At 38.4% G+C, this 24,121-nt stretch overlaps 1 protein-coding gene across 2 annotated transcripts in view; it reads left to right on the top strand.

The window, feature by feature from the left end:
* HYKK (hydroxylysine kinase) overlaps positions 1 to 14,354 on the top strand; it is a 33,154-nt gene extending 18,800 nt beyond the window's left edge. For both annotated transcript variants that reach the window (XM_053717403.1, XM_053717402.1), the window contains exon 5: positions 13,584 to 14,354. In XM_053717403.1, coding sequence (XP_053573378.1) covers positions 13,584 to 14,047 — 464 coding nt within the window. In that variant the 3' untranslated portion in view covers positions 14,048 to 14,354. The remainder of the gene's footprint in view (positions 1 to 13,583) is intronic.
* Positions 14,355 to 24,121: the final 9,767 nt, after the last annotated feature.

Here is a 24,121-nt window from a genome sequence, read left to right as displayed (position 1 = left end):
GCGTTCAGCTCCTAACGCAGCCCCATTGTTTTCTATGGGGAAACATTTTTAATGTCTACACCTAACACCCTAACATGAACCCCGAGTCTAAACACCCCTAATCTTACACTTATTAACCCCTAATCTGCCGCCCCAACATCGCCGACACCTGCATTATATTATTAACCCCTAATCTGCTGCTCTGTACACTGCCGCCACCTACATTATACTAATGAACCCCTAATCTGCTGCCCCCAACATCGCCGACACCTACATTATATTTATTAACCCCTACTCTGCACCCCCAAACGTTGCCGCAATTATATTAAATGTATTAACCCCTAATCTGCCGCCGCCACTATAATATAAGTTATTAACCCCTAAATCTAAGTCTAACCGTAACACCCCCCTAACTTAAATATAATTGAAATAAATCTAAATAAAATACAATTAAATAAATTATTCCTATTAAAAACTAAATACCTATAAAATAAACCCTAAGCTAGCTACAATATAACTAATAGTTACATTGTAGCTAGCTTAGGATTTATTTTTATTTTACAGGCAACTTTGTATTTATTTTAACTAGGTAGAATAGTTATTAAATAGTTATTAACTATTTAATAGCTACCTAGTTAAAATAAATACAAATTTACCTGTAAAATAAACCCTAACCTAAGTTACAATTAAACCTAACACTACACTATAATTAAATTAATTCCCTAAACTAACTACAATTAAATACAATTAAATTAAATAAACTAAATTACGGGGGAAAAAACACTAAATTACAGAAAATAAAAAATAATTACAATAATTTTAAACTAATTACACCTACTCTAATGCCCCTAATAAAATAAAAAAGCCCCCCAAAATAATAAAATTCCCTACCCTATACTAAATTACAAATAGCCCTTAAAAGGGCCTTTTGCGGGGCATTGCCCCAAAGTAATCAGCTCTTTTACCTGTAAAAAAAAAAATACCCCCCCAACATTAAAACCCACCACCCACGCACCCAACCCTACTCTAAAACCCACCTAATCCCCCCTTAATAAAACCTAACACTAACCCCTTGAAGATCACCCTACCTTGAGACGTCTTCACCCAGAGGGGCAGAAGTCCTCATCCGATCCGGGCAGAAGAGGACATCCAGACGGGCAGAAGTCTTCATCCAGATCTTCTATCTTCATCCATCCGGTGCGGGTCCATCTTGAAGTCAGCCGACGCGGAGCATCCTCTTCTTCCGACGACTCCCGACGAATGAAGGTTCCTTTAAATGACGTCATCCAAGGATTCTATCAGCCAATCGGAAGGAAAAATCCTGATCTAATCAGCCAATAGGATTGAGCTTGCATTCTATTGGCTGTTCCAATCAGCCAATAGAATGTGAGCTCAATCCTATTGGCTGATTGCATCAGCCAATATGATTTTTCCTACTTTAATTCCGATTGGCTGATAGAATCCTATCAGCCAATCGGAATTCAATGGACGCCATCTTGGATGATGTTATTTAAAGGAACCTTCATTTGTCGAGAGTCATCGGAAGAAGAGGATGCTCTGCGTCGGCTGGCTTCTAGATGGACCCGCTCCGGATGGATGAAGATAGAAGATTGCGCATGGATGAAGACTTCTGCCTGGATCGGATGAAGACTTCTGCCCCTCTGGAGGTCCACTTGTGCCCGGCTGGGTGAAGACGTCTCAAGGTAGGGTGATCTTTAAGGGGTTAGTGTTATGTTTTATTAAGGGGGGATTGGGTGGGTTTTAGAGTAGGGTTGGGTGTGTAGGTGGTGGGTTTTAATGTTGGGGGGGTATTGTATTTTTTTTTACAGGTAAAAGAGCTGATTACTTTGGGGCAATGCCCCGCAAAAGGCCCTTTTAAGGGCTATTTGTAATTTAGTATAGGGTAGGGAATTTTATTATTTTGGGGGGCTTTTTTATTTTATTAGGGGGATTAGAGTAGGTGTAATTAGTTTAAAATTCTTGTAATAAATTTTTTATTTTCTGTAATTTAGTGGTTTTTTTTTCATAATTTACTTTATTTAATTGTATTTAATTGCAGTTAGTTTTGGGAATTAATTTAATTATAGTGTAGTGTTAGGTGTAATTGTAACTTAGGTTAGGATTTATTTTACAGGTAAATTTGTATTTATGTTAGCTAGGTAGTTATTAAATAGTTCATAACTATTTAATAACTATTGTACCTAGTTTAAAATAAATACAAACTTGCCTGTAAAATAAAAATAAACCCTGAGATAGCTACAATGTAGCTATCTTAGGGTTTATTTTATAGGTAAGTATTTAGTTTTAAATAGGAATAATTTAGTTAATTGTAGTTATTTTATTTAGTTTTATTTAAATTATATTTAAGTTAGGGGGTGTTAGGGTTAGGTTTAGACTTAGGTTTAGGGGTTAATAAATTTAATATAGTGTCGGCAACGTTGTGGGCGGCAGATTAGGAGTTAATAAATGTAGGTAGGTGTCGACGATGTTAGGGACGGCAGATTAGGGGTTAATAAAATTTAACTAGTGTTTGCGAGGCGGGAGTGCGGCGGTTTAGGGGTTAACACATTTATTTAAGTGGCGGCGATGTCCGGTCGGCAGATTAGGGGTTAAAAAACTTTAGTTAAGTGTTTGCGATGTGGGTGGGGGCCTCGGTTTAGGGGTTAATAGGTAGTTTATGGGTGTTAGTGTACTTTTTAGCACTTTAGTTAAGAGTTTTATGTTATGGCGTTAGCCCATAAAACTCTTAACTACTGACTTTTAAATGCGTTAGGAGTCTTGACAGGAGAGGGTCTACCTCTCACTTTCTCCAAGACTCGTAATACCAGCGTTAGGAAAATCCCATTATAAAGATAGGATACGCAATTGACGTAAAGAGATTTGTGGTATGCTCGAGTCGCGGAGAAAAAGTGAGCGGTACACCTGTACCTGCCAGACTCGTAATACCAGCGGGCGTTAAAAAGCAGCGTTGGGACCCCTCAACGCTGCTTTTTAAGGCTAACGCAAGACTCGTAATCTAGGCGTTAGTTTGCGCAAGCGTTAACCCGATTAGCGTGGAAAACCTAACTTAAGTTTTCACGTGCGCATGCATGTGTTCACCCATAGAAATCAATGGAGAAAAAAAAACCTAAGACCACAGATCGCGCAAACTCCATCGCATTTTCCCATTCCCCATACAAGTCAATGGAGAAACAAAAATTGTTGAACATACAAATGTCAAATATGTACAGTAAATAAATAGTTAAAATCTTTATTAAATATGAGTATTGCATAAATATGTGTTATCATGTTATCTGCTTAATGGCAGTGATATAATGTGTGTGTATATATGTATATATGTATGTATATATATATATATATATATATATATATATATTATATATATATATATACACACACTAATATAACCCGCTCCAAAGGATATTATGGTGATTAGTAATGGAACACCTGACTGACAAAGTATTTGCAGAAGAACCAGTGCACGGAACTCATAAATCTCTCAATATGAAAAAGTAAGAAAAAAAGTTAGATGAGTTAATCCAGCACAGACTAAATTGCAAACCAAATCTAATGATAGAATGAGTCTATAAAGACACAGGAAGCTGCTGATTCAAACCAGAGAAGGCTTTTATTGGTAAATAACTATCTCTGTATATCACATGAATCAAATCACTGTGTGTTGATACTATTTTTTTCACTTGCTACATGATTTATTCTTAACGCTTAGGCCTTTAATTTTTAGTATATATACCGGTATATTTTGGTTATATCAGGTCTGATATTTCCTTAAATACATTTTTTTGTTCTATATACATTAATATTTGATTCATGTGATATACAGAGATTGTTGTAAAAGCTTCTCTGGGAACAAAGGGGATCCCAGAGAAGCTTTTATAACAATTTCTGCCATAATAGCCCAAGCTGTTTGTAAATAATTTCAGTGAGAAACCTAAAATTGTAAAAAATGTAAAGTTTTTTTTTTTATTTGCTCGCATTTGGCGGTGAAATGGTGGCATAAAATATACCAAAATGGGCCTAGATCAATACTTGGGGTTGTCTACTACACTACACTAAAGCTAAAATTAACCCTACAAGCTCCCTACAAGCTCCCTAATTAACCCCTTCACTCCTGGGCATAAAACACGTGTGGCATTTAGCGGCCTTCTAATTACCAAAAAGCAACCCCAAAGCCATATAAGTCTGCTATTTCTGAAAAAAGGGGATCCCAGAGAAGCATTTACAACCATTTGTGCCATAATTGCAGAAGCTGTTTGTAAATAATTTCAGTGGGAAACCTAAAGTTTGTGACAAATTTTGTGAAAAAGTGAACTTTTTTTTTTTTTTTATCGCATTTGGCGGTGAAATGGTGGCATGAAATATACCAAAATGGGCCTAGATCAATACTTTGGGTTGTCTTCTAACAAAAAATATATACATGTCAAGGGATATTCAGGTATTCCTGACAGATATCAGGGTTCCAATGTAACTAGCGCTAATTTTGAAAAAAAGTGGTTTGGAAATAGCGAAGTGCTACTTGTATTTATTGCCCCATAAATTGCAAAAAAAAAGCAAAGAACGTGTAAACATTGGATATTTCTAAACTCAGGACAAAATTTAGAAACTATTTAGCATGGGTGTTTTTTGGTGATTGTAGATGTGTAACATATTTTGGGGGTCAAAGTTAGAAAAAGTGTGTTTTTTTCCATTTTTTCCTCATATTTTATTATTTTTTTTTAGTAAATTATAAGACATGATGAAAATAATGGTATCTTTAGAAAGTCCATTTAATGGCGAGAAAAACGGTATATAATATGTGTGGGTACAGTAAATGAGTAAGAGGAAAATTACAGCTAAACACAAACACTGCAGAAATGTAAAAATAGCCATTGTCATTAAGGGTAAAAAAATTGAAAAATGGTCCGGTCATTAAGGGGTTAAGGCAGTTTTCACTTTACAGCGGGGCTCCAGTCCCTAACCCGCTATATGAGCGGGGTATACCTGTGTGTGTGTGTGTGTGTATATATATATATATATATATATATATATATATATATATATATATATATATATATATATATATATATATATATATATATATATACACATGTATATTAACAAATATATTATAATATAATATATAAATACATCTTTAGACATGTATATATACAGTATGTTTCTCAATGTTAAAGCCCTTTGCCTGCCATTTTCTTTTTTTTCTAACTCCCGAGATCTCCTATCTTTGAGCCATTATAACTTTTTTTTTTGTGCAATATTCTTTAAAATAATTTTTATTAGACAGTGTTAAAAGTGTAACTACTTTGTAATGTATTTTGATAGTATTTTGTGCAACTTTTTTGTTTTCGAAAAACAGTTAACCATAGCTCTTAGATCGCAGTAAGGATTGAAGCGTAAAGAGAGATTGCGCTAGAAATTTTGCTCTATTTGTAATATTAGCGAAATTAAAATGGCTCGCAAAAACACGATTGTGCTAGCACAAAACCGTTTGCGCCTCACTTGTAATCTAGCCCTTAGTGGGGCAGTTTATTTTTAGCCATGTCCCTTTAGACAAATGTAGTAGCCAGTAAGAATATTTAGGAGCCAGACAGTGGTATTTGTATATAGATATGGAGCAAGGGGTAAAATTCTAGAAGCCAGTGGCTCCCTGGGTGTCTCAAGCCCTGCTTTTAAAGGACTCAAAACCCCACATTTTTATTTCATGTTTCTGACAGTGCATACAATTTAAAACAACTTTCTAAATTACTTTTTTATCTAATTTGCTTCCTTCTCTTTGTATCCTTTGTGGAAATGTATGCCTAGGAAGGCTCAGGTGCAGCAATGCACTACTGGGAGCTAAGTGCTGATTGGCAGCTGCAAATATATCTTTTCATTGGCTCACGTGATATATTCGGCTAGCTCCCAGTAGTGCATTGCTGCGCCTTCAACAAAGGTTACAATGGAGCAAATGTGATAATAGAAGTAAATTAGAAAATTGGTTAAAATTGTATGCTCTATCAGATAGAGCATACAATTTTAACCAATTTTCTAATTGGTCCGCGAGAAGATTTGGTGGTCTGTCCCACCATCAAGCAGGAATTAATCTCCTCTGATGGTGTCACCTCAGTCGCGCTGCAACTCCCTACAGTGCCTGGCTGGACATCAGTAAAAACAGACGGAGGAGGAGTTAAATTAGAATCTCCCAACACACATTGCGTAGTACTGCGCAGCTTGCGTTGCTAGATTGTATTTTTAACTCCTCCCGTCCGGCGCACTGCTCAGAGCAAGATGCTTCCATTCTAAAGCCAGCAGTGGTTGGTATAGCTTTGGCTTGAAATAGTGGAAATAAAGTATAAAAAAAAAAAAGAAAATCTTAAAAAAAATAATTCTCGCTTATATTTCATTTATTTTCTTCCCTTTACCTGTCTCTTTGTAGTAGTTTTCCTAATTCCTTCAGATAGATTTACATCACTGTCTTCTTCTCCTCCATCTTCTATTTTTTTTTAAATTAAATATTAATTATATTTCATTCTAATAATTTTCCCGCCCACAAAGCCATTCCACCTGAATTCCAGTAATTGCCATCCAGCAGATCAGCCATATCCCACCAGTATTATAGTAATTGCCAGTAACATCAGTCGTGGTTCGCTCACATCCATATTGAGAGCTTTCTGATATAAACTTAATTTATGACTCCAATGTCTGTCCATGATCATAAGTAGTTTTGAATAATTCTTAACTTGGAAGTCTTGTGGTCCTTTTAAACATAATTCTTTTTTTCCCACTTTCTGCCTCCAACTAAAAAGTTGGCACTCACCCTTCATCTGTCATTTGGAAGTATTCTCTTAGTTCTTCTTAGTTATGGTTATACTAGTTATGTACAGTATGCGTATGTGTGTGTGTGTGTGTGTGTGTGTATATATATATATATATATATATATATATATGTGTGTATATATATATATATATATATACACACACACACACACATTATAAAGGTTTGTACCTTTAAAAAAAAAAAAAATCATGTTAGTGGTCCACGGGATTCAAAATTGTGAGTTTAGTGGTCCCTGAGGTCCGAAAGGTTGGCGAACCCCTGCTCTATCTGAATCATGAAAGTGTGTACCATGTTCTTTTAAGCCTTTATTTAAATGTATCCAAATGTAGCAGCTGTCCATTGAACTACCCATTTGTATTTGAATAAATTAGGATAATGGGTATGTGTTTTTGTTAAAGGGATACTAAACCCAATTTTTTTCTTTCATGATTCAGATAGAGCATGCAATGTTAAAGTGAAGGTCAATTTTCATGTGAAAGTGCCCGGTTTTTTAAAAAAATTATTAAAAACAGGGGCACTGTCATTCATGAAAATTGACATAGCACCGTATTTTAAAAATACTTACCTTGTTCTTCTGAAACGCCGTATCGCCATTCTGAAACAATGTCCCGCCTGCTTCTTCCTGGTTTACTTACCCAGCATAGACAAAACCGGCTTCCTCCAATCACGGCGTTACCCCGGGGGGGGGGGAAAGCCGTGATTGGAGGATGCCGGAATTTGCTGACGTGCGAAGAGGCTTGCGACGGGCTGGTGAAGCACTGGAGCGGCTTCAAGAAGAAAAGGTAATTATATTTAAAAAAAAAACAAAAAACGGCTGAAATGTCAATTTTCATGAATGAAAGTGCCCTTGTTTTTAATAGTTTTTTTAAAAAACGGGCACTTTCACATGAAAATTGATCTTCACTTTATCAACTTTCTAATTTACTCCTATTATCAATTTTTCTTTGTTCTCTTGCTATCTTTATTTAAAAAGTAGGGCTATAAAGCATAGGAGCCGACCTATTTTTGGTTCAGCACCATGGATAGCGCTTGCGTATTGGTGGCTGACATTTAGCCACCAATAAACAAGCCTAACTCAGGTTCTGAACCAAAAATCAGCCGGCTCTATGCTTTACTTTCCTGCTTTTTAAATAAAGATAGCAAGAGAATTAAAAAAAAAACGATAAAAGGAGTAAATTAGAAAGTTGATAAAAACGACATAGTCTATCTGAAATCACGAAAGAAAAAATTTGGGTTTAGTGTCCCTATAAGTATTAAATATTAACTTTACTATTACAGAACCGTTTTTTTTTTTTTACCTTCGTTCCCCATTCTGAGCTGTCAGTCTCCCTTTGACTGTATTAAAGGTATATTAAATTATTTTTTTATATTAACACGTGGCAAAAGATCTTCTGACAAAATAAATGTTTTAAAAACAAATTTTTCAAATCAAGAACGGTTCAGGCCTACAACCCTTGAAAAGCCTGGTGTTCCTGGTCTCATTTGCTGTGGCCAATTAGGGACAGATGTAAATGAGTTTGTGTTCTGATCTGAGCAATGGCTGTGTAAATTATTGCAGGATCATTTACATTTCACACTTAAAGCACCACAAAATACAGTACAATTGAATAATTAACAAAAACACAATAAAAATAAAATGCAAAAACAATTACTTTGAATTTGAAATGAGAAGTAGAATATTTTTTAGAAAATGTCAGTTAATCCAATATTCCCTCCCCTTATATCATGTGACAGCCATCAGCCAATCACAAAATACATATACGTATATACTGTGCACTTTTGCACATGCTCAGTAGGAGCTGGGGCCTCGTAAAGTGTGCATATTAAAAGAATGTGCACATTTTGATAATATAAGTATACTGGAAAGTGTTCTTAAATTGCATGCTCTATCTGAATCATGAAACTTTAATTTCTCTTACATTGGTGTGTCCGGTCCACGGCTTCATCCTTACTTGTGGGATATTCTCATTCCCTACAGGAAGTGGCAAAGAGAACACACAGCAGAGCTGTCCATATAGCTCCCCTTAGGCTCCGCCCCCCCAGTCATTCTCTTTGCCGCTCTAAACAAGTAGCATCTCCACGGGGGTGGTAAAGAGTTTGTGGTGTTAGTTTGTAGTTTTTATTTCTTCTATCAAAAGTTTGTTATTTTAAAATAGTGCCGGCTTGTACTATTTACTCTGAAGCAGTAAGTGATGAAGATTTCTGCTGAGAGGACTATGATTTTAGCATCAGTAACTAAAATCCATTGCTGTTCCCACGCAGGACAGTTGAATACAGGAGAACTTCAGTTGGGGGGAACAGTTTGCAGGCTTAACTGCTTCAGGTATGATCAGTCATTTTTCTAACAAAACCCAGTAATGCTAGAAGACTGTCTGTAATCCCCATAGGGGAAGGTAAGCCATGTTTCTTAGACTATGTATAAAATAATGGCTTAAATAAAGGGCTTAGTTGCTGGTTGACACTATTTTGGGCTTAATCGATTGCTTCTTAGCATAATTATTTATAGTTTAGGTGTTTTTGTGACTTATAAAAACGCTTATGGTTTTTTTTTATTCGCCTGGCATTTGATTAGACTCCTAATCTCCTCAGAAAGGCCCCAGCACTGTGTAATGCAGAGGAGGAGGCCTCATTTTCGCGCCTCAGTTGCGCAGTTGTTTTTGACAAGAAAGTTCATGCAGCCTCATGTGTGGTGTCCAGAGACTTCAGAGGGACTTCAGACAGGCTTATTTCTACTCCATATAATCCCTAAGGACGGTAAAAGCCTCAGCAGAAGCTGTGGCATAGTACAAATTCATGTTTTAGCTCCGGTTTGGGCATTAAGGGGTTAATTGAGCTGAAAATTTGTGTGCAATCTTTTCAAAGCATTAGGATAATGTGGTGAACATTTCATTAAAATCGGATGTTTCCTTGATGGTTTTTTGATGTTTTGGTAATAAAGTGTGCTCTTTTATTATTTAAAGACACAGTAACGTTTTTGTCAAAAGTATTTTTTATTGCATTTTAGTGCTGTCTAAGTCTGTCAAACATGTCTGAGCCTTCAGATAGCGCTTGTTCTATATGTTTAAAGGCCATGGCGGTACCCCCATTGAATTTATGTTTGAAGTGTGCTATAGTGTCCAAGCAGTTTAAGGACCATACAATGACACTTAAAAATGTAGCCCAAGATGTATCTTTAGCTGAAGGTAACGAGGAGAGTATTTTATCTTCCCCTTCTGTGTCAACACCAGTTATGCCCGCGCAGGTGATGCCCAGCACATCTAACGCATCGATCCCTGTTACTTTGCAGCAATTAGCAACAATCATGGATAATTCTCTCGCAGCTTTTTTATCCAAACTGCCAGAATTTCCAAGAAAGCGCGATAGCTCAGTTTTAAATACAGAAAATGAGCAATCAGACGCAGCGGATAATTTATCTGTAGTGCCCTCACATCAATCTGACTTGGCGGTGAGGGAGGGCCTGTCTGAGGGAGAAATTTCTGACTCAGGAAAAGTTGCTCAGCAGGCAGAGCCAGATACTATAGCATTTAAATTTAAGCTAGAGCACCTCCGCGCCCTGTTTAAGGAGGTTTTAGCTACGCTAGATGATTGTGACCCCTTGGTGGTCCCGGTAAAATTGTGTAAAATGGACAAATTCTTAGAGGTCCCGGTACACACTGATGCATTTCCGATACCTAAGAGGGTGGCGGATATTGTGACCAGGGAGTGGGAGAGACCAGGTGTTCCTTTTGTCCCCCCCCCCCTATATTTAAGAAAATGTTCCCCATTGTTGACCCCAGAAGGGACGCGTGGCAAACCTAGTTTCTCTGCAACTGACTGCTTGGAGATTGAACGCTTAATTCTAGCTAAGCATGGGTTCTCTGAATCAGTTATAGATACTCTGATCCATGCTAGAAAGCCTGTTACTAGGAAAATTTATCATAAGATATGGCGAAAATATCTTTGTTGGTGCGAATCCAAGGGTTACTCGTGGAGTAAGATTAGGATTCCAAGGTTGTTATCTTTCCTCCAAGAAGGATTGGAGAAAGGATTGTCAGCTAATTCATTGAAGGACAGATATCTGCTCTGTCTATTCTGTTGCATAAGCGTCTGGCAGCTGTGCCAGATGTGCAGGCGTTTGTACAGGCCTTAGTTAGGATCAAACCTGTTTACAGACCTGTGGCTCCTCCATGGAGTCTAAATTTAGTTCTTTCAGTTCTTCAAGGGGTTCCGTTTGAACCTCTACATTCCGTAGATATTAAGTTACTATCTTGGAAAGTTTTGTTTTTGGTTGCTATTTCTTCTGCTCAAAGAGTTTCTGAATTGCCTGCTTTGCAGTGTACCTTACCCTATCTGGTGTTCCATACAGATAAGGTTGTTTTGCGTACCAAGCCTGGTTTTCTTCCAAAGTTAGTTTTCCAATAAGAATATTAACCAGGAAATAGTTGTTCCTTCTCTGTGTCCTAATCCAGTTTCTAAAAAGGAACGTCAGTTACACAATCTAGATGTGGTTCGTGCTTTAAAATTCTATTTAGAAGCAACAAAAGATTTCAGACAAACATCATCCTTGTTTGTCGTTTATTCTGATAAGAGGAGAGGTCAGAAAACAACTGCTACCTCTCTTTCCTTCTGGCTGAAAAGCATCATCCGATTGGCTTATGAGACTGCCGGACGGCAGCCTCCTAAACGAATTACCGCTCACTCCACTAGAGCTGTGGCTTCCACATGGGCCTTCAAGAACGAGCCTTCTGTTGAACAGATTTGTAAGGCAGCGACTTGGTCTTCCCTGCATACATTTGCCAAATTTTACAAATTCGATACTTTTGCTTCTTCGGAGGCTATTTTTGGGAGAAAGGTTTTACAAGCAGTGGTGCCTTCCGTTTAGGTTACCTGGCTGTTTCCCTCCCTTCATCCGTGTCCTAAAGCTTTGGTATTGGTTCCCACAAGTAAGGATGAAGCCGTGGACCGGACACACATGTAAGAGAAAACAAAATTTATGCTTACCTGATAAATTTCTTTCTCTTACGGTGTGTCCGGTCCACGGCCCACCCTGGCGATTTAGTCAGGTCTAAAATTATTTTTGTAAACTACAGTCACCACTGCACCCTATGGTTCTCCTTTTTCTCCTAACCGTCGGTCGAATGACTGGGGGGAGGAGCCTAAGGGGAGCTATATGGACAGCTCTGCTGTGTGTTCTCTTTGCCACTTCCTGTAGGGAATGAGAATATCCCACAAGTAAGGATGAAGCCGTGGACCGGACACACTGTAAGAGAAAGAAATTTATCAGGTAAGCATAAATTCTGTTTTTTACTTTAGTCGCCCTAAAAGTATTTTTTTTTATTAATGCATCAGAAATTATTTAGTGCAAAAGGTCTGCATGAACAATAAATGTTTTCAAAGCATCTGAAACCGAAATTTTTGCATTGTTTTGCAGGCTTGGGACACAAACCCTAAAAAGTCCTTCAGCTCCTGCACATATCAGCGAATCACCGTGCAGCATGTACGAGTGACAAGGGTTCTGCATTCCACAGAATGCACTCCTGTCAGTCTGAAAAGGAGTGGAAACAATATAATTTTCAGACCTAAACTGCAGGAAAAGCAGGCAAAATAAACAATGAAAGTTTATTGAAACATTTCTTTAACTATGCATAATTCAGCTTTGTATGGGGAATGACATTTTTGAGTTTATTGTCCCTTACGTATGGTGTAAGCACTCCCGTCCCTCTGAAGGGAGTGGAACAAGCATAATATTTTACGGCAAAAGTAGACAAAATGAATGATTACTGTAATGTTGTTTTATTAAACATTTTGGGCTAGATTACTAGTGGAGCACTATCGTTAGCGCGAACAGTGTAAACGAGATTGCAAGATTAAAATTTACACCTACCATATTTTTTATGGGTAGCGTTGAGCGGTAATTTGCGCTCATACTACAAGTTGAAAGTAAATGTGATTGCGCATTTATCGCTCAAACTTTTTACGTGACCTGAAAGGTCTTGTAAAGAGTTTGTCCAGAGGAAACCGTTGCACTAAATTACACTATGAACCCCTAAGCAACCACACCCCACCACAACAAAGTAACCAACTAAAATCTAAACCCCCAACCCAAAAAAGTTAAGTTAACCCAAAATAGACTAACAACTGCCTTTACAAAATAACTTAACTACCCTTAAAAAATAAAAACTTACCTGAGAAATGTAAAAAAAAATCTAACCTTACCTTTTAAAAAAACAAACCTAACATTACTGTAACAAAAAAACAAATAAAAAAAAACAAAAAAACTAACATTACAAAAAATAAAAAAATTACTGTAATAATTAAAAAATGAACATTACTGTAAAAACAAAAAAAACTACCATTACAAAGATAACAAACCAATTACCAAAAATATTTATGCCTTTATTAGAAAGTGGTAGTTTTTTTTTTTTTTTTTAAAGAAAAATAGCAGGTTCATTTTAGGGCACTGGTTTTCAAACCTGTCCTGGGCCTCCCTAACAGGCCACATTTTGAGGATATCTGAACTGGAGCACAGGTGAAATAATCAGCTGATAAGTAAACCTGGGCTGTTGGGGAGGCCCGAGGATAGGTTTAAAAACCAGTGCTTTAGAGCAATGCCCTACAAAAGGCCCTTTTATAGGGCACACAAACAGTTTACTGCTAGCGCAGTTAGCGCTCTAGCGAAAACTCTAAATAGCGCTCCACTTGTAATCTAGCTCGCTATAGGGAATGAAATTTGATTTTAATACCCCTTTAACAATGTTTCATGTTTTCATATTTGTTTTTTGTTTTTTTTGAGGTATAAATCATGGAGACCTTAATGACCACAATATACTTGTGCAGAAAACAAATTCGACGTCTGAAAATGCTCAGGACCAGTATCAAATATCAGGAGTTCTGGATTTTAGCGACATGAGCTTGGGATACTATGTTTTTGAAGTAGCAATAACTATAATGTATATGATGATTGAGAGCAGTGACCCACTTCATGTAGGAGGATTTGTACTCGCAGGATTTGAAAGCATCCTCCCGTTAACTACAGATGAAAGACAATCGCTGTTCATTTTGGTGTGCTGTAGGTTTGCTCAGTCGCTTGTAATGGCGAGATACAGTGTTCTTTTATTTCCAGAAAATGAGGAATACTTGATGATAACTGCAAAAACTGGATGGAAGCATTTGCTTACGCTAGTGGATACGGGTAAAGAGGTTATGGAGAAAACCTGGTTTGAAACAGCAAAGTCGTACAGCAGCAAAAGGAATTAAAGCAACACAAAACCCACAATTTTCAATATTCAGCTAGAGCATTACTTTCTAGTTTACTTATTTTATCAGCTAACTGAACACATTGGTAAGCAAATGACACAGGCATATATGTGCAGCCCCCAATCAGCAGCTAGCTCCAGAGCCTACCTAGGTATGCTTTTCAACAAAGGATACCAAAAGAACAAAGCAAATTAGATCATAGAAGTAAATTGGAAAGTTGTTTAAAATTGTATGTCCGATCTAAATCATGAAAGAACAGTTTTTGGTTTCATGTTTCTTTAACATAAACGTACTATGTGTCATTTTACTTGATTTATTGTTGATTATATGATATATTTTTATTGCAAAGCAATACAGTTTAAAGGCTCTGTAAATCTAAATGTTTGCTCCAATTTCAGCCCAGACTATGCAAGGTTTACCTGTAACTCTTTCCAGATAATCAAGAACTAGTTACAGCAGGTGTGTGCCCCCTTTATCCTATAGGGGATGTAATCTGGCATCTGATTGGTTGTACCAACTGTCTTTTAAAAATCTAAATAAAAAAAGCTTGCTGCAGGAGGCTGCAGCACTGGCCAGCATGGAGCACCCAATAGTTGAAAAACAAGCTCTTAAAAATGTTTGGAAAGAGTTGAAGGTAAGCAATGCAATACAAAGAGGTTTACTGTTCTTTTAAAGGGACAGTTTACTCCAGATTTTTTATTGTTTAAAAAGATAGATAATCCCTTTTATTACCCATTCACCAGTTTTGCATAAACAATACGGTTATATTAATATACTTTTTACCTCTGTGATTACCTTGTATCTAAGCCTCTGCAGACTTCCCCCTTATTTGTTATTTTGACAGACTTGAATTTTAGCCAATCAGTGCCCTCTCCTATGAAACTCCACGGGCGTGAGCACAATGTTATCTATATGGCACACATGAACTAGCTGTGAAAAACTGTCAAATGCATTGAGATAAGAGACGACCTTCAAGGGCTTAGAAATTAGCATATGAATCTACCTAGGATTAGCTTTCAACTAAGAATACCAAGAGAACACAGCTAATTTGATGATAAAAGTGAATTGGAAAGTTGTTTAATATTGAATCATGGAAGTTTAATTTTGACTAGTCTGTCCCTTTACTAATTAGTAGATACAGTAATACAAAAGGAATGATAAAGTTGTTAAGCATGAAGAAGCAATCATAATCTTCTATGTGGTAGTACAATTAGACTTCCCTTTTGTTTTGTGTGTTTTTTAATACTATGAGATGAAGAAAAAAGAAAGATAGAGTTGTGACTGAACGGGGAAGGTAGCAATTGTGAAAAAATAAACAAGGGGATTGGAGAAAGAGGGAATGGTAAACGCACAAAACACTTGCACTTTGTAGAAATATAACGCATTTTCTGTGCATAAGGGTTAATCATATAGTGAGGCAATTTAGAAGATCATAAAAGAAACCCATCGAATGAACAGAGCAAGGACAAGAATGCATGCCTTTCACAGAAGAGAAACACTTTGTTTGTTGCCAATGCAGAGGTAGAAGATACGTTGGGGCAGATAAAATTCACTGGAAGACTGACTTGTGACACTTGGGTCTCAAGTTTGATTTTGCAGACCTAAAACCATATTAACCCTTTGAGTGCTAATGACAGTTCTGAGCCGTCACAGAGTTTCTCACTCTGGTGCTAATGACGGCTCAGAGCCGTCATGAGCACTCTCCCACCTTGAGGGAGATCTGGGGGCTCCTAACCGCTTCGCCGGGGCTTCACGTGATGCGCGGTGATGTCACAGCACAACTTTATTTTTACTTAACAATGTTAAGTATAGGAGGAGGGGCATGCTGCTTAGAAGCCTGTATCTCAGGCATCTAAGCAGCTACAGACCCCCAAGACCCACTGTTGGAAAGGTAATCGCCAAACCTCTCCAACAGTGTAAGTCTTGGGGGTCTGTAAAAAAAATGAAAAAAGTTAAAAAACATTTTTTTAAAAAAGCCATAGAAAATATTAGCACCCAGTTGGGAAAGTGCTTAGCACTCAAAGGGTTAAAGTAGGGAACAGACCACAGGATTATGGATTTATATAGAATAAGAAAATACCCAAGGGAGAAATATTTCAGCCACAGTATTTCTACAATCTAAGAAAGCTGGTGAAAAAATCCAACTAACTAAAATAAGGGGTGACTTTACAATCAAGTTCTAGATAGCCATTCATAATTATAACCTTTGAATGGAGTCACTATTTTGTTTTTCTACATTCTGACCTATACTCCTAAATACTAAGACCTAGATTACAAGTTTTGCTGTATGGTACGGTACGGCTATACCGCTGAAAAATTGGCCATTGCGCGTGGAATGGCAGGTCTCCCGTATTACAAGTCATGGCAGTATAGGTATGCGTTTTAAACTGTAACGCAACTCACCATTCCGCACTCCAAAAAATGACTTGAGTGCGGGATTTTCATTGCGCCTGTATTACAGGTTGTGCGTTCCAGCTAAAATGCTAGCGTTACTGCCGTGATCCATTCCGTGATCTGAGACCAGTAGTTATGGCTTTTGCAAAACAAAAATGTTTCACAAAACTCATAACTAAAATGTTACAAAGTACAATGACACCCATAAACTACCTATTAACCCCTAAACCGCCACCCTCCTGCATCGCAAATACTATAATAACCCTATTAACCTCTAATCCGCCACCCACATCACCAACGCTATATAAAGCTATTAACCCCTAAACCGCCAGCCCCCACATCGCTACTACTATAATAAACCTATTAACCCCTAAACCGCCGGCCCCCACATCACTAATACTAAACTAAACCTATTAACCCCTAAACCGCCGGTTCCTCACATCGCAAATCACTAAATGAAAATATTAACCCCTAAACCTAACACCCCCCCTAACTTTAAATTAAATTTACAATATAACTATCTTAAAATAAAGACTTACCTGTGAAATAAAAAAAACTACAAATAAAAAACCTAAATTACAAGATTAAAACAATTTAACACGAAAACAATAAAAGAATCTAACATTATTAAAAAAAAACCCACTAAAATTACGAAAAATAAAGACACTAAGATTACAAAAAATAATAAACAAATCATCCAAAATAATAAAAATTACACCTAATCTAATACCCCTATAAAAACAAAAAAGCCACCCCAAAATAAAAACGCCCCCTAACCTAATAATAAACTACCAATAGCCCTTATAGCACTAAGCTAAAAAAGTCCCCCCTAACAGTAAACCCCCCAAAATAATAAAAACCTAAGTCTAAGCATTCAGCTCTTTTACTGCCTATTAAAATAAATAAACCTAATCTAAAAAAAAAACGCCCCAAAAAAAACTAACACTAACCCCAGGAAATCTACTCACAGTTCGCAAAGTCCGGACATCCATCTTCATCCAGGCGACGACATCTTCCTCCATCGCGGGGGCATCTTCTATCTTCTTCCCGGTGGTGCCGAGCGGTGGCAGAACAGAGCTGTCCTGGAACTGCGGCGACATCCAGCGCAGAACGTCCGCTTCATGCAATCGACCGCCGCACACTGAAGCTTGAATGCAAGGTACCCCTTTTATATTTGAACACCGTTGCATTCCTATAGGCTGAAAAATTCAAATCGGCCAATAGGATGATAGCTGCTTAAACCCTATTGGCTGATTTGAGCAATAGGATTGTATTATTCAGAAAGAAGAGATTTCAAGCACTTTGAGCGATACAGGGACATTTTTTTTTCAGAAATGCTCTGCTGTACTTGTACAAGCACTGGATGGGCTCTCTACTGGACAGTTCTGCAGCCTGATGCTCGGTAAGCGAGTGGAGGGGGTGCTACTTCAGGTACAAACAAAGCCCACAGGCTATTAGAAGGTACTTTACACGCAGGTAAAGCATAGCCATGGGACTCAGCCTACACTCCTGCTGACACAATTATTTTCTCTTTGTTGGAACCCAGATGCCATACATTACTTGCAATACTTGGGGGGAGTGCTTACCTTCATAACAGATTACTATTTTGACTCTGGTGAAGTCTTTATTGCACTTTTTTAAAAACAGGTATATACCCCTTTGAGAGAAACGCTGATCGCTCTATGCTGTCATGGGTTCTCCTGTTAATCATGTGGCTCACCTCTGCAGCATGGCAGAATCATTTTGGAGTATTTTAAGGACATTTTTTATAACTTTTATTCAATTAATTTATTTCACTACATTGAGCCTCTTTCCTTCACTTCATGGCTGCAGAGAAGCTAGGAAGAAGCCATCTGTGCCCTGTCACTGGAGGGGGGGGGGGTGAATACACACTCAAGAGCTGCCAGGGGGTCTTTTGGGGTCAAATTGTTAGCCTGTTTTTTCATAGGCCTGGTTCATTTCTCAGCCTATTGGTTATTCTTGCAGATGTGTATTTTACTTAGGGGGCTAGTACTGATTTTACCCCCAAATTTTAAAATAATTTACACATAGCAATGGCAAAATATTTAGCGGCTATCCCCAAGGCAAGTAAGCATAAACGCAAGCCTGGGGATTTACATTCATCGTTTGATGTGAGCATGCAAGCTTCTTCCCCACAACCTCAAATTCCTGGCTTGCTTCTAAGCTCTGACTCTGAAGATTTAAAATCGTCCAGTTCAGATGGGGAAGTGTCATCTGGTGAACAGGACCCTGCTCCTGACCTTGAATTTAAAAAAGCTTTCAGATTTAAAGTGGAGCATATCCCCACCTTGTTACATGAGGTACTTAGAACTCTGGGAATTTCTGAGGAAAAAAACTGCTGAAAACAAACCAGTAATCCGGTTAAATGTTCTTCCAGGTTTAAGAGGATGTACCCGATTCCATAACAAAATGTGGAATTGTGTAAAACCATGCCAAAAGTTGATGGAGCTATTTTCACTCTTTCCAGATGCACTACTATCCTCATAGAGGATAGCGCCTCTATCAATAGACAGCAAATTAGTCTTTCTTGAGAAAGCTCTTCCTTCAGACTGGTCTTCTGCTTAAACCAGCAGTGTCTATCACCTATGTGGCTGCGGCAGGGGCCCTTTGGTGCGGTTCCTTAACCAAAATGGCTGCAAAACAATCCTCTGCTGAGGACCTCCAGAATTGCATTAAGGACCTCAAAATGGATAATGCCTTTATATGCGACGCAGTAGTGGACATATCGAATATGTCTATGGCAGTCCTTGCAAGAACGACATTATGGTTAAATTATTTGTCAGCAGGCATGACTCTATCCTTCCAAACTAAGATTCTATTTGGTTCTGAACTGGACTCAATCATTAAGACTAATACTGGAGGTAAATAAACTTTTCTTCCTCAGGACAAAAAATCTAAAGGAACGAACGGACCAAGTAATAGGTTTTGTTCCTCAGGAGACCAGAAATCCTCCTCTTCTTAAAAGTCTGAGTTCTCCAAGCCGGCCTAGAAGCCCTATTCTTCTGTGCAAAGAACAAGAAGTCACCAACACCAAATTGCTTGAAGGTGCGGCCTCCAGACCAGAATCTGTTCTGGCAGGGGGCAGACTGAGTCTTTTCCAGAAGGCCAAGTTTAAGTCAGTCAAGGGCCGTAGGTTGAAAATATCATATCCCACTGTTACAGGATAGTTTTTCGCCTCAGGCCTCCTCTGGATGATTCCATCTGTCTCATGTCCCCAAAGATCCTGTAATACGGCAGCTGCCTTCATGCAATGTGTTCAGGATTTAGAGGATATGGGAGTCATTACAGGGAGTGCAGAATTATTAGGCAAATGAGTATTTTGACCACATCATCCTCTTTATGCATGTTGTCTTACTCCAAGCTGTATAGGCTCGAAAGCCTACTACCAATTAAGCATATTAGGTGATGTGCATCTCTGTAATGAGAAGGGGTGTGGTCTTATGACATCAACACCCTATATCAGGTGTGCATAATTATTAGGCAACTTCCTTTCCTTTGGCAAAATGGGTCAAAAGAAGGACTTGACAGGCTCAGAAAAGTCAAAAATAGTGAGATATCTTCCAGAGGGATGCAGCACTCTTAAAATTGCAAAGCTTCTGAAGCGTGATCATCGAACAATCAAGCGTTTCATTCAAAATAGTCAACAGGGTCGCAAGAAGCGTGTGGAAAAACCAAGGAGCAAAATAACTGCCCATGAATTGAGAAAAGTCAAGCGTGCAGCTGCCAAGATGCCACTTGCCACCAGTTTGGCCATATTTCAGAGCTGCAACATCACTGGAGTGCCCAAAAGCACAAGGTGTGCAATACTCAGAGACATGGCCAAGGTAAGAAAGGCTGAAAGACGACCACCACTGAACAAGACACACAAGCTGAAACGTCAAGACTGGGCCAAGAAATATCTCAAGACTGATTTTTCTAAGGTTTTATGGACTGATGAAATGAGAGTGAGTCTTGATGGGCCAGATGGATGGGCCCGTGGCTGGATTGGTAAAGGGCAGAGAGCTCCAGTCCGACTCAGACGCCAGCAAGGTGGAGTACTGGTTTGGGCTGGTATCATCAAAGATGAGCTTGTGGGGCCTTTTCGGGTTGAGGATGGAGTCAAGCTCAACTCCCAGTCCTACTTCCAGTTTCTGGAAGACAACTTCTTCAAGCAGTGGTACAGGAAGAAGTCTGCATCCTTCAAGAAAAACATGATTTTCATGCAGGACAATGCTCCATCACACGCGTCCAAGTACTCCACAGCGTGGCTGGCAAGAAAGGGTATAAAAGAAGAAAATCTAATGGCATGGCCTCCTTGTTCACCTGATCTGAACCCCATTGAGAACCTGTGGTCCATCATCAAATGTGAGATTTACAAGGAGGGAAAACAGTACACCTCTCTGAACAGTGTCTGGGAGGCTGTGGTTGCTGCTGCACGCAATGTTGATGGTGAACAGATCAAAACACTGACAGAATCCATGGATGGCAGGCTTTTGAGTGTCCTTGCAAAGAAAGGTGGCTATATTGGTCACTGATTTGTTTTTGTTTTGTTTTTGAATGTCAGAAATGTATATTTGTGAATGTTGAGATGTTATATTGGTTTCACTGGTAAAAATAAATAATTGAAATGGGTATATATTTGTTTTTTGTTAAGTTGCCTAATAATTATGCACAGTAATAGTCACCTGCACACACAGATATCCCCCTAAAATAGCTAAAACTAAAAACAAACTAAAAACTACTTCCAAAAATATTCAGCTTTGATATTAATGAGTTTTTTGGGTTCATTGAGAACATGGTTGTTGTTCAATAATAAAATTAATCCTCAAAAATACAACTTGCCTAATAATTCTGCACTCCCTGTATTTCAGTGCCTATGTCTCAACAGGGTCAAGGGTTTTACGCTGTTTTAATCTGTTCATTGTCCCACAAAGAAGGAAGGGACTTTCAGACCTATTTTAGATTTAAAAACAAGTTTGTCAGTGTCCCCACTTTCAAGATGGAAACAATTTGCAAATGTTTGCCCTTAATACAACAGGGTTAATTCATGTCTACTATAGACCTCAAGGATGCACACCTGCAAATCCCTATCCCCAAAGATAACCATCAAGGTTTGCATTCCTAGACAAACACTACCAGTTTTTTGCCCTTCCATTTGGTCTAGCTACAGCTTCTCACATTTTCACAAAGGTGTTAGGAACATTGTTGTCTTTGATTAGAGCTCGGGGTATCTCAGTTTGCCCCTTATCTGAATGTTTTCTGCCTCTAGCCCATACTCAAAGGCTCCTATCTTTTCTCCAGGATCACAGTTGGAGAATTAATGTTTCAAAGAGCTCTTTATCTCCAGCTACAAGGGTGTCTTTTCTAGGAGTCATCATAGATTCAGTCCTAATGTGTTTATTCCTGATGGAATCACAAAGATTGAAACTTTAGAATGTGTCTGTCCCTGCAACATGCTTCATCAATAGCTCAATGCATTGAGGTAGTGGGTCTTATGGTTGTGGCTTCAGAAGCAGTTCCCTTTGCCTGTGTCCACTTGCAACCCCTTAAATTATCTATGCTCAATCAGTGGTCAAAGAATTATCTGCAATTGGACCAGCAGATTGTTCAGGCCCCAGTGTCTGACAAATTGGAACTGACACAAAATTGGCCCACCCATTCCGTAACATGGACTTTCTGCTTGGGTATTAATCCCACATGTTATGGACAGTGTTCCCTCTAAGGCCAGTTTTGTGAGTGGCCCAGCAGTGAAACAGTTAGAGCAATTAGCAAACACTACACAATGCAGACTGTAAGGTGTAGTTCCCTTATTAACTGTTTCACTGCTGGGACGCTCACAAAACTTGCCTTAGAGGGAACACTGGTTATGGAGCCCTATTGACTATCATCATCATACGAAAGAAAACAATTTATGCTTACCTGATAAAAAAAAAAAAAATTTGGGATGATAGTCCATAGCTTGTTTCAATTTTTTGAGCAACAATTCTAATTTGCACCTCTATAGACCCTGCTTTGTCTTTTCAACCTATCTGTTTCCTTTTCTCTACTCAGCTATATGTTAAACTGAGGAGAGAGGGGATGGATTTAAGCTCTTGTGTGGGTTCCTAGCCTCCTCCTAGCGGCAGGAATTATATACCACATGTTATGGAGCTCTATGGGCTATCATCACCACAGAAGAAAACAATTTATCAGGTAAGCATAAATTTTGTTTTTTTCACTTTTGTTTACGATCGCAACTAGGATGGTTGTCTTTGGCCTAAATGTATATGTCTTCCACAACAAAATTTTGCAATATCCTCTTTATCGGGTTGTTTCCTTACAATCAACTTGCTGTGCCTTCATACTCATTCCCCAGGCCCCATTCCAATACATAAGAATTCACCTATGTGAAGTTGGCACCCCATGTTTGTAAAAACTTAATTAAAATATACCATTTGTTTGTGCTGATTTGTGCCACAAAAACAAACGTTTGTGCCGGTTTGGTTTAGGAGATATTGCCCATTATTTTTTTATGAAACCCCGCCCACTTTGCACCCCATGTTATGCAATTTTAAAAACAAATATACCATTTGTTTGTGCTGCGTTTGTGCTGATTTGTGCTGCAAAAACTAACGTTTGTGCCGATTTGGTTTCGGAGATATAGCGCATTATATTTGCTGAAACTCTGCCCACTTTGCACCCCATGTTATGCAATTTTGAAAACAAATATACCATTTGTTTGTGCTGCGTTTGTGCTGATTTGTGCTGCAAAAACGAACGTTTGTGCCGGTTTGGTTTAGGAGATATTGCGATTATTTTTTTATGAAATCCCGCCCACTTTGCACCCCATGTTATGCAATTTTAAAAACAAATATACCATTTGTTTGTGCTGATTTGTGCCACAAAAACGAACATTGGTACCAGTTTGGTTTCGGAGATATTACGCATTATATTTGCTGAAACTCCGCCCACTTTGCACCCCATGTTATGCAATTTTTTAAAAAATATACCATTTGTTTGTGCTGCAAAAACGTACGTTTGTGCCATTTTGGTTTCGGAGATATAGCGCATTATTTTTTATGAGACCTCGCCCACTTTGCACCCCATGTTATTTAATTTTAAAAACAAATATACCATTTGTTTGTGCTGCGTTTGTGCTGATTTGTGCTCCAAAAATGAACGTTTGTGCCGTTTTGGTTTTGGAGATATAGCGCATTATTTCTCCAACATTGGTGTGTCCGGTCCACGGCGTCATCCTTACTTGTGGGATATTCTCTTCCCCAACAGGAAATGGCAAAGAGTCCCAGCAAAGCTGGTCACATGATCCCTCCTAGGCTCCGCCCACCCCAGTCATTCTCTTTGCCGTTGCACAGGCAACATCTCCACGGAGATGGTTAAGAGTTTTTTGGTGTTTAAATGTAGTTTTTATTCTTCTATCAAGTGTTTGTTATTTTAAAATAGTGCTGGTATGTACTATTTACTCTGAAACAGAAAAGGATGAAGATTTCTGTTTGTAAGAGGAAGATGATTTTAGCAGACAGTAACTAAAATCGATTGCTGTTTCCACATAGGACTGTTGAGATGAAGTAACTTCAGTTGGGGGAAACAGTTAGCAGACTTTTCTGCTTAAGGTATGACTAGCCATATTTCTAACAAGACTGTGTAATGCTGGAAGGCGGTCATTTCCCCTCATGGGGACCA

This window comes from Bombina bombina, chromosome 6, assembly GCF_027579735.1.
Source record: "Bombina bombina isolate aBomBom1 chromosome 6, aBomBom1.pri, whole genome shotgun sequence".
NCBI lineage: Eukaryota > Metazoa > Chordata > Amphibia > Anura > Bombinatoridae > Bombina > Bombina bombina.
Note: the sequence above shows the minus strand (reverse complement) of the source record. Positions and strands in the feature narration are given on the sequence as shown.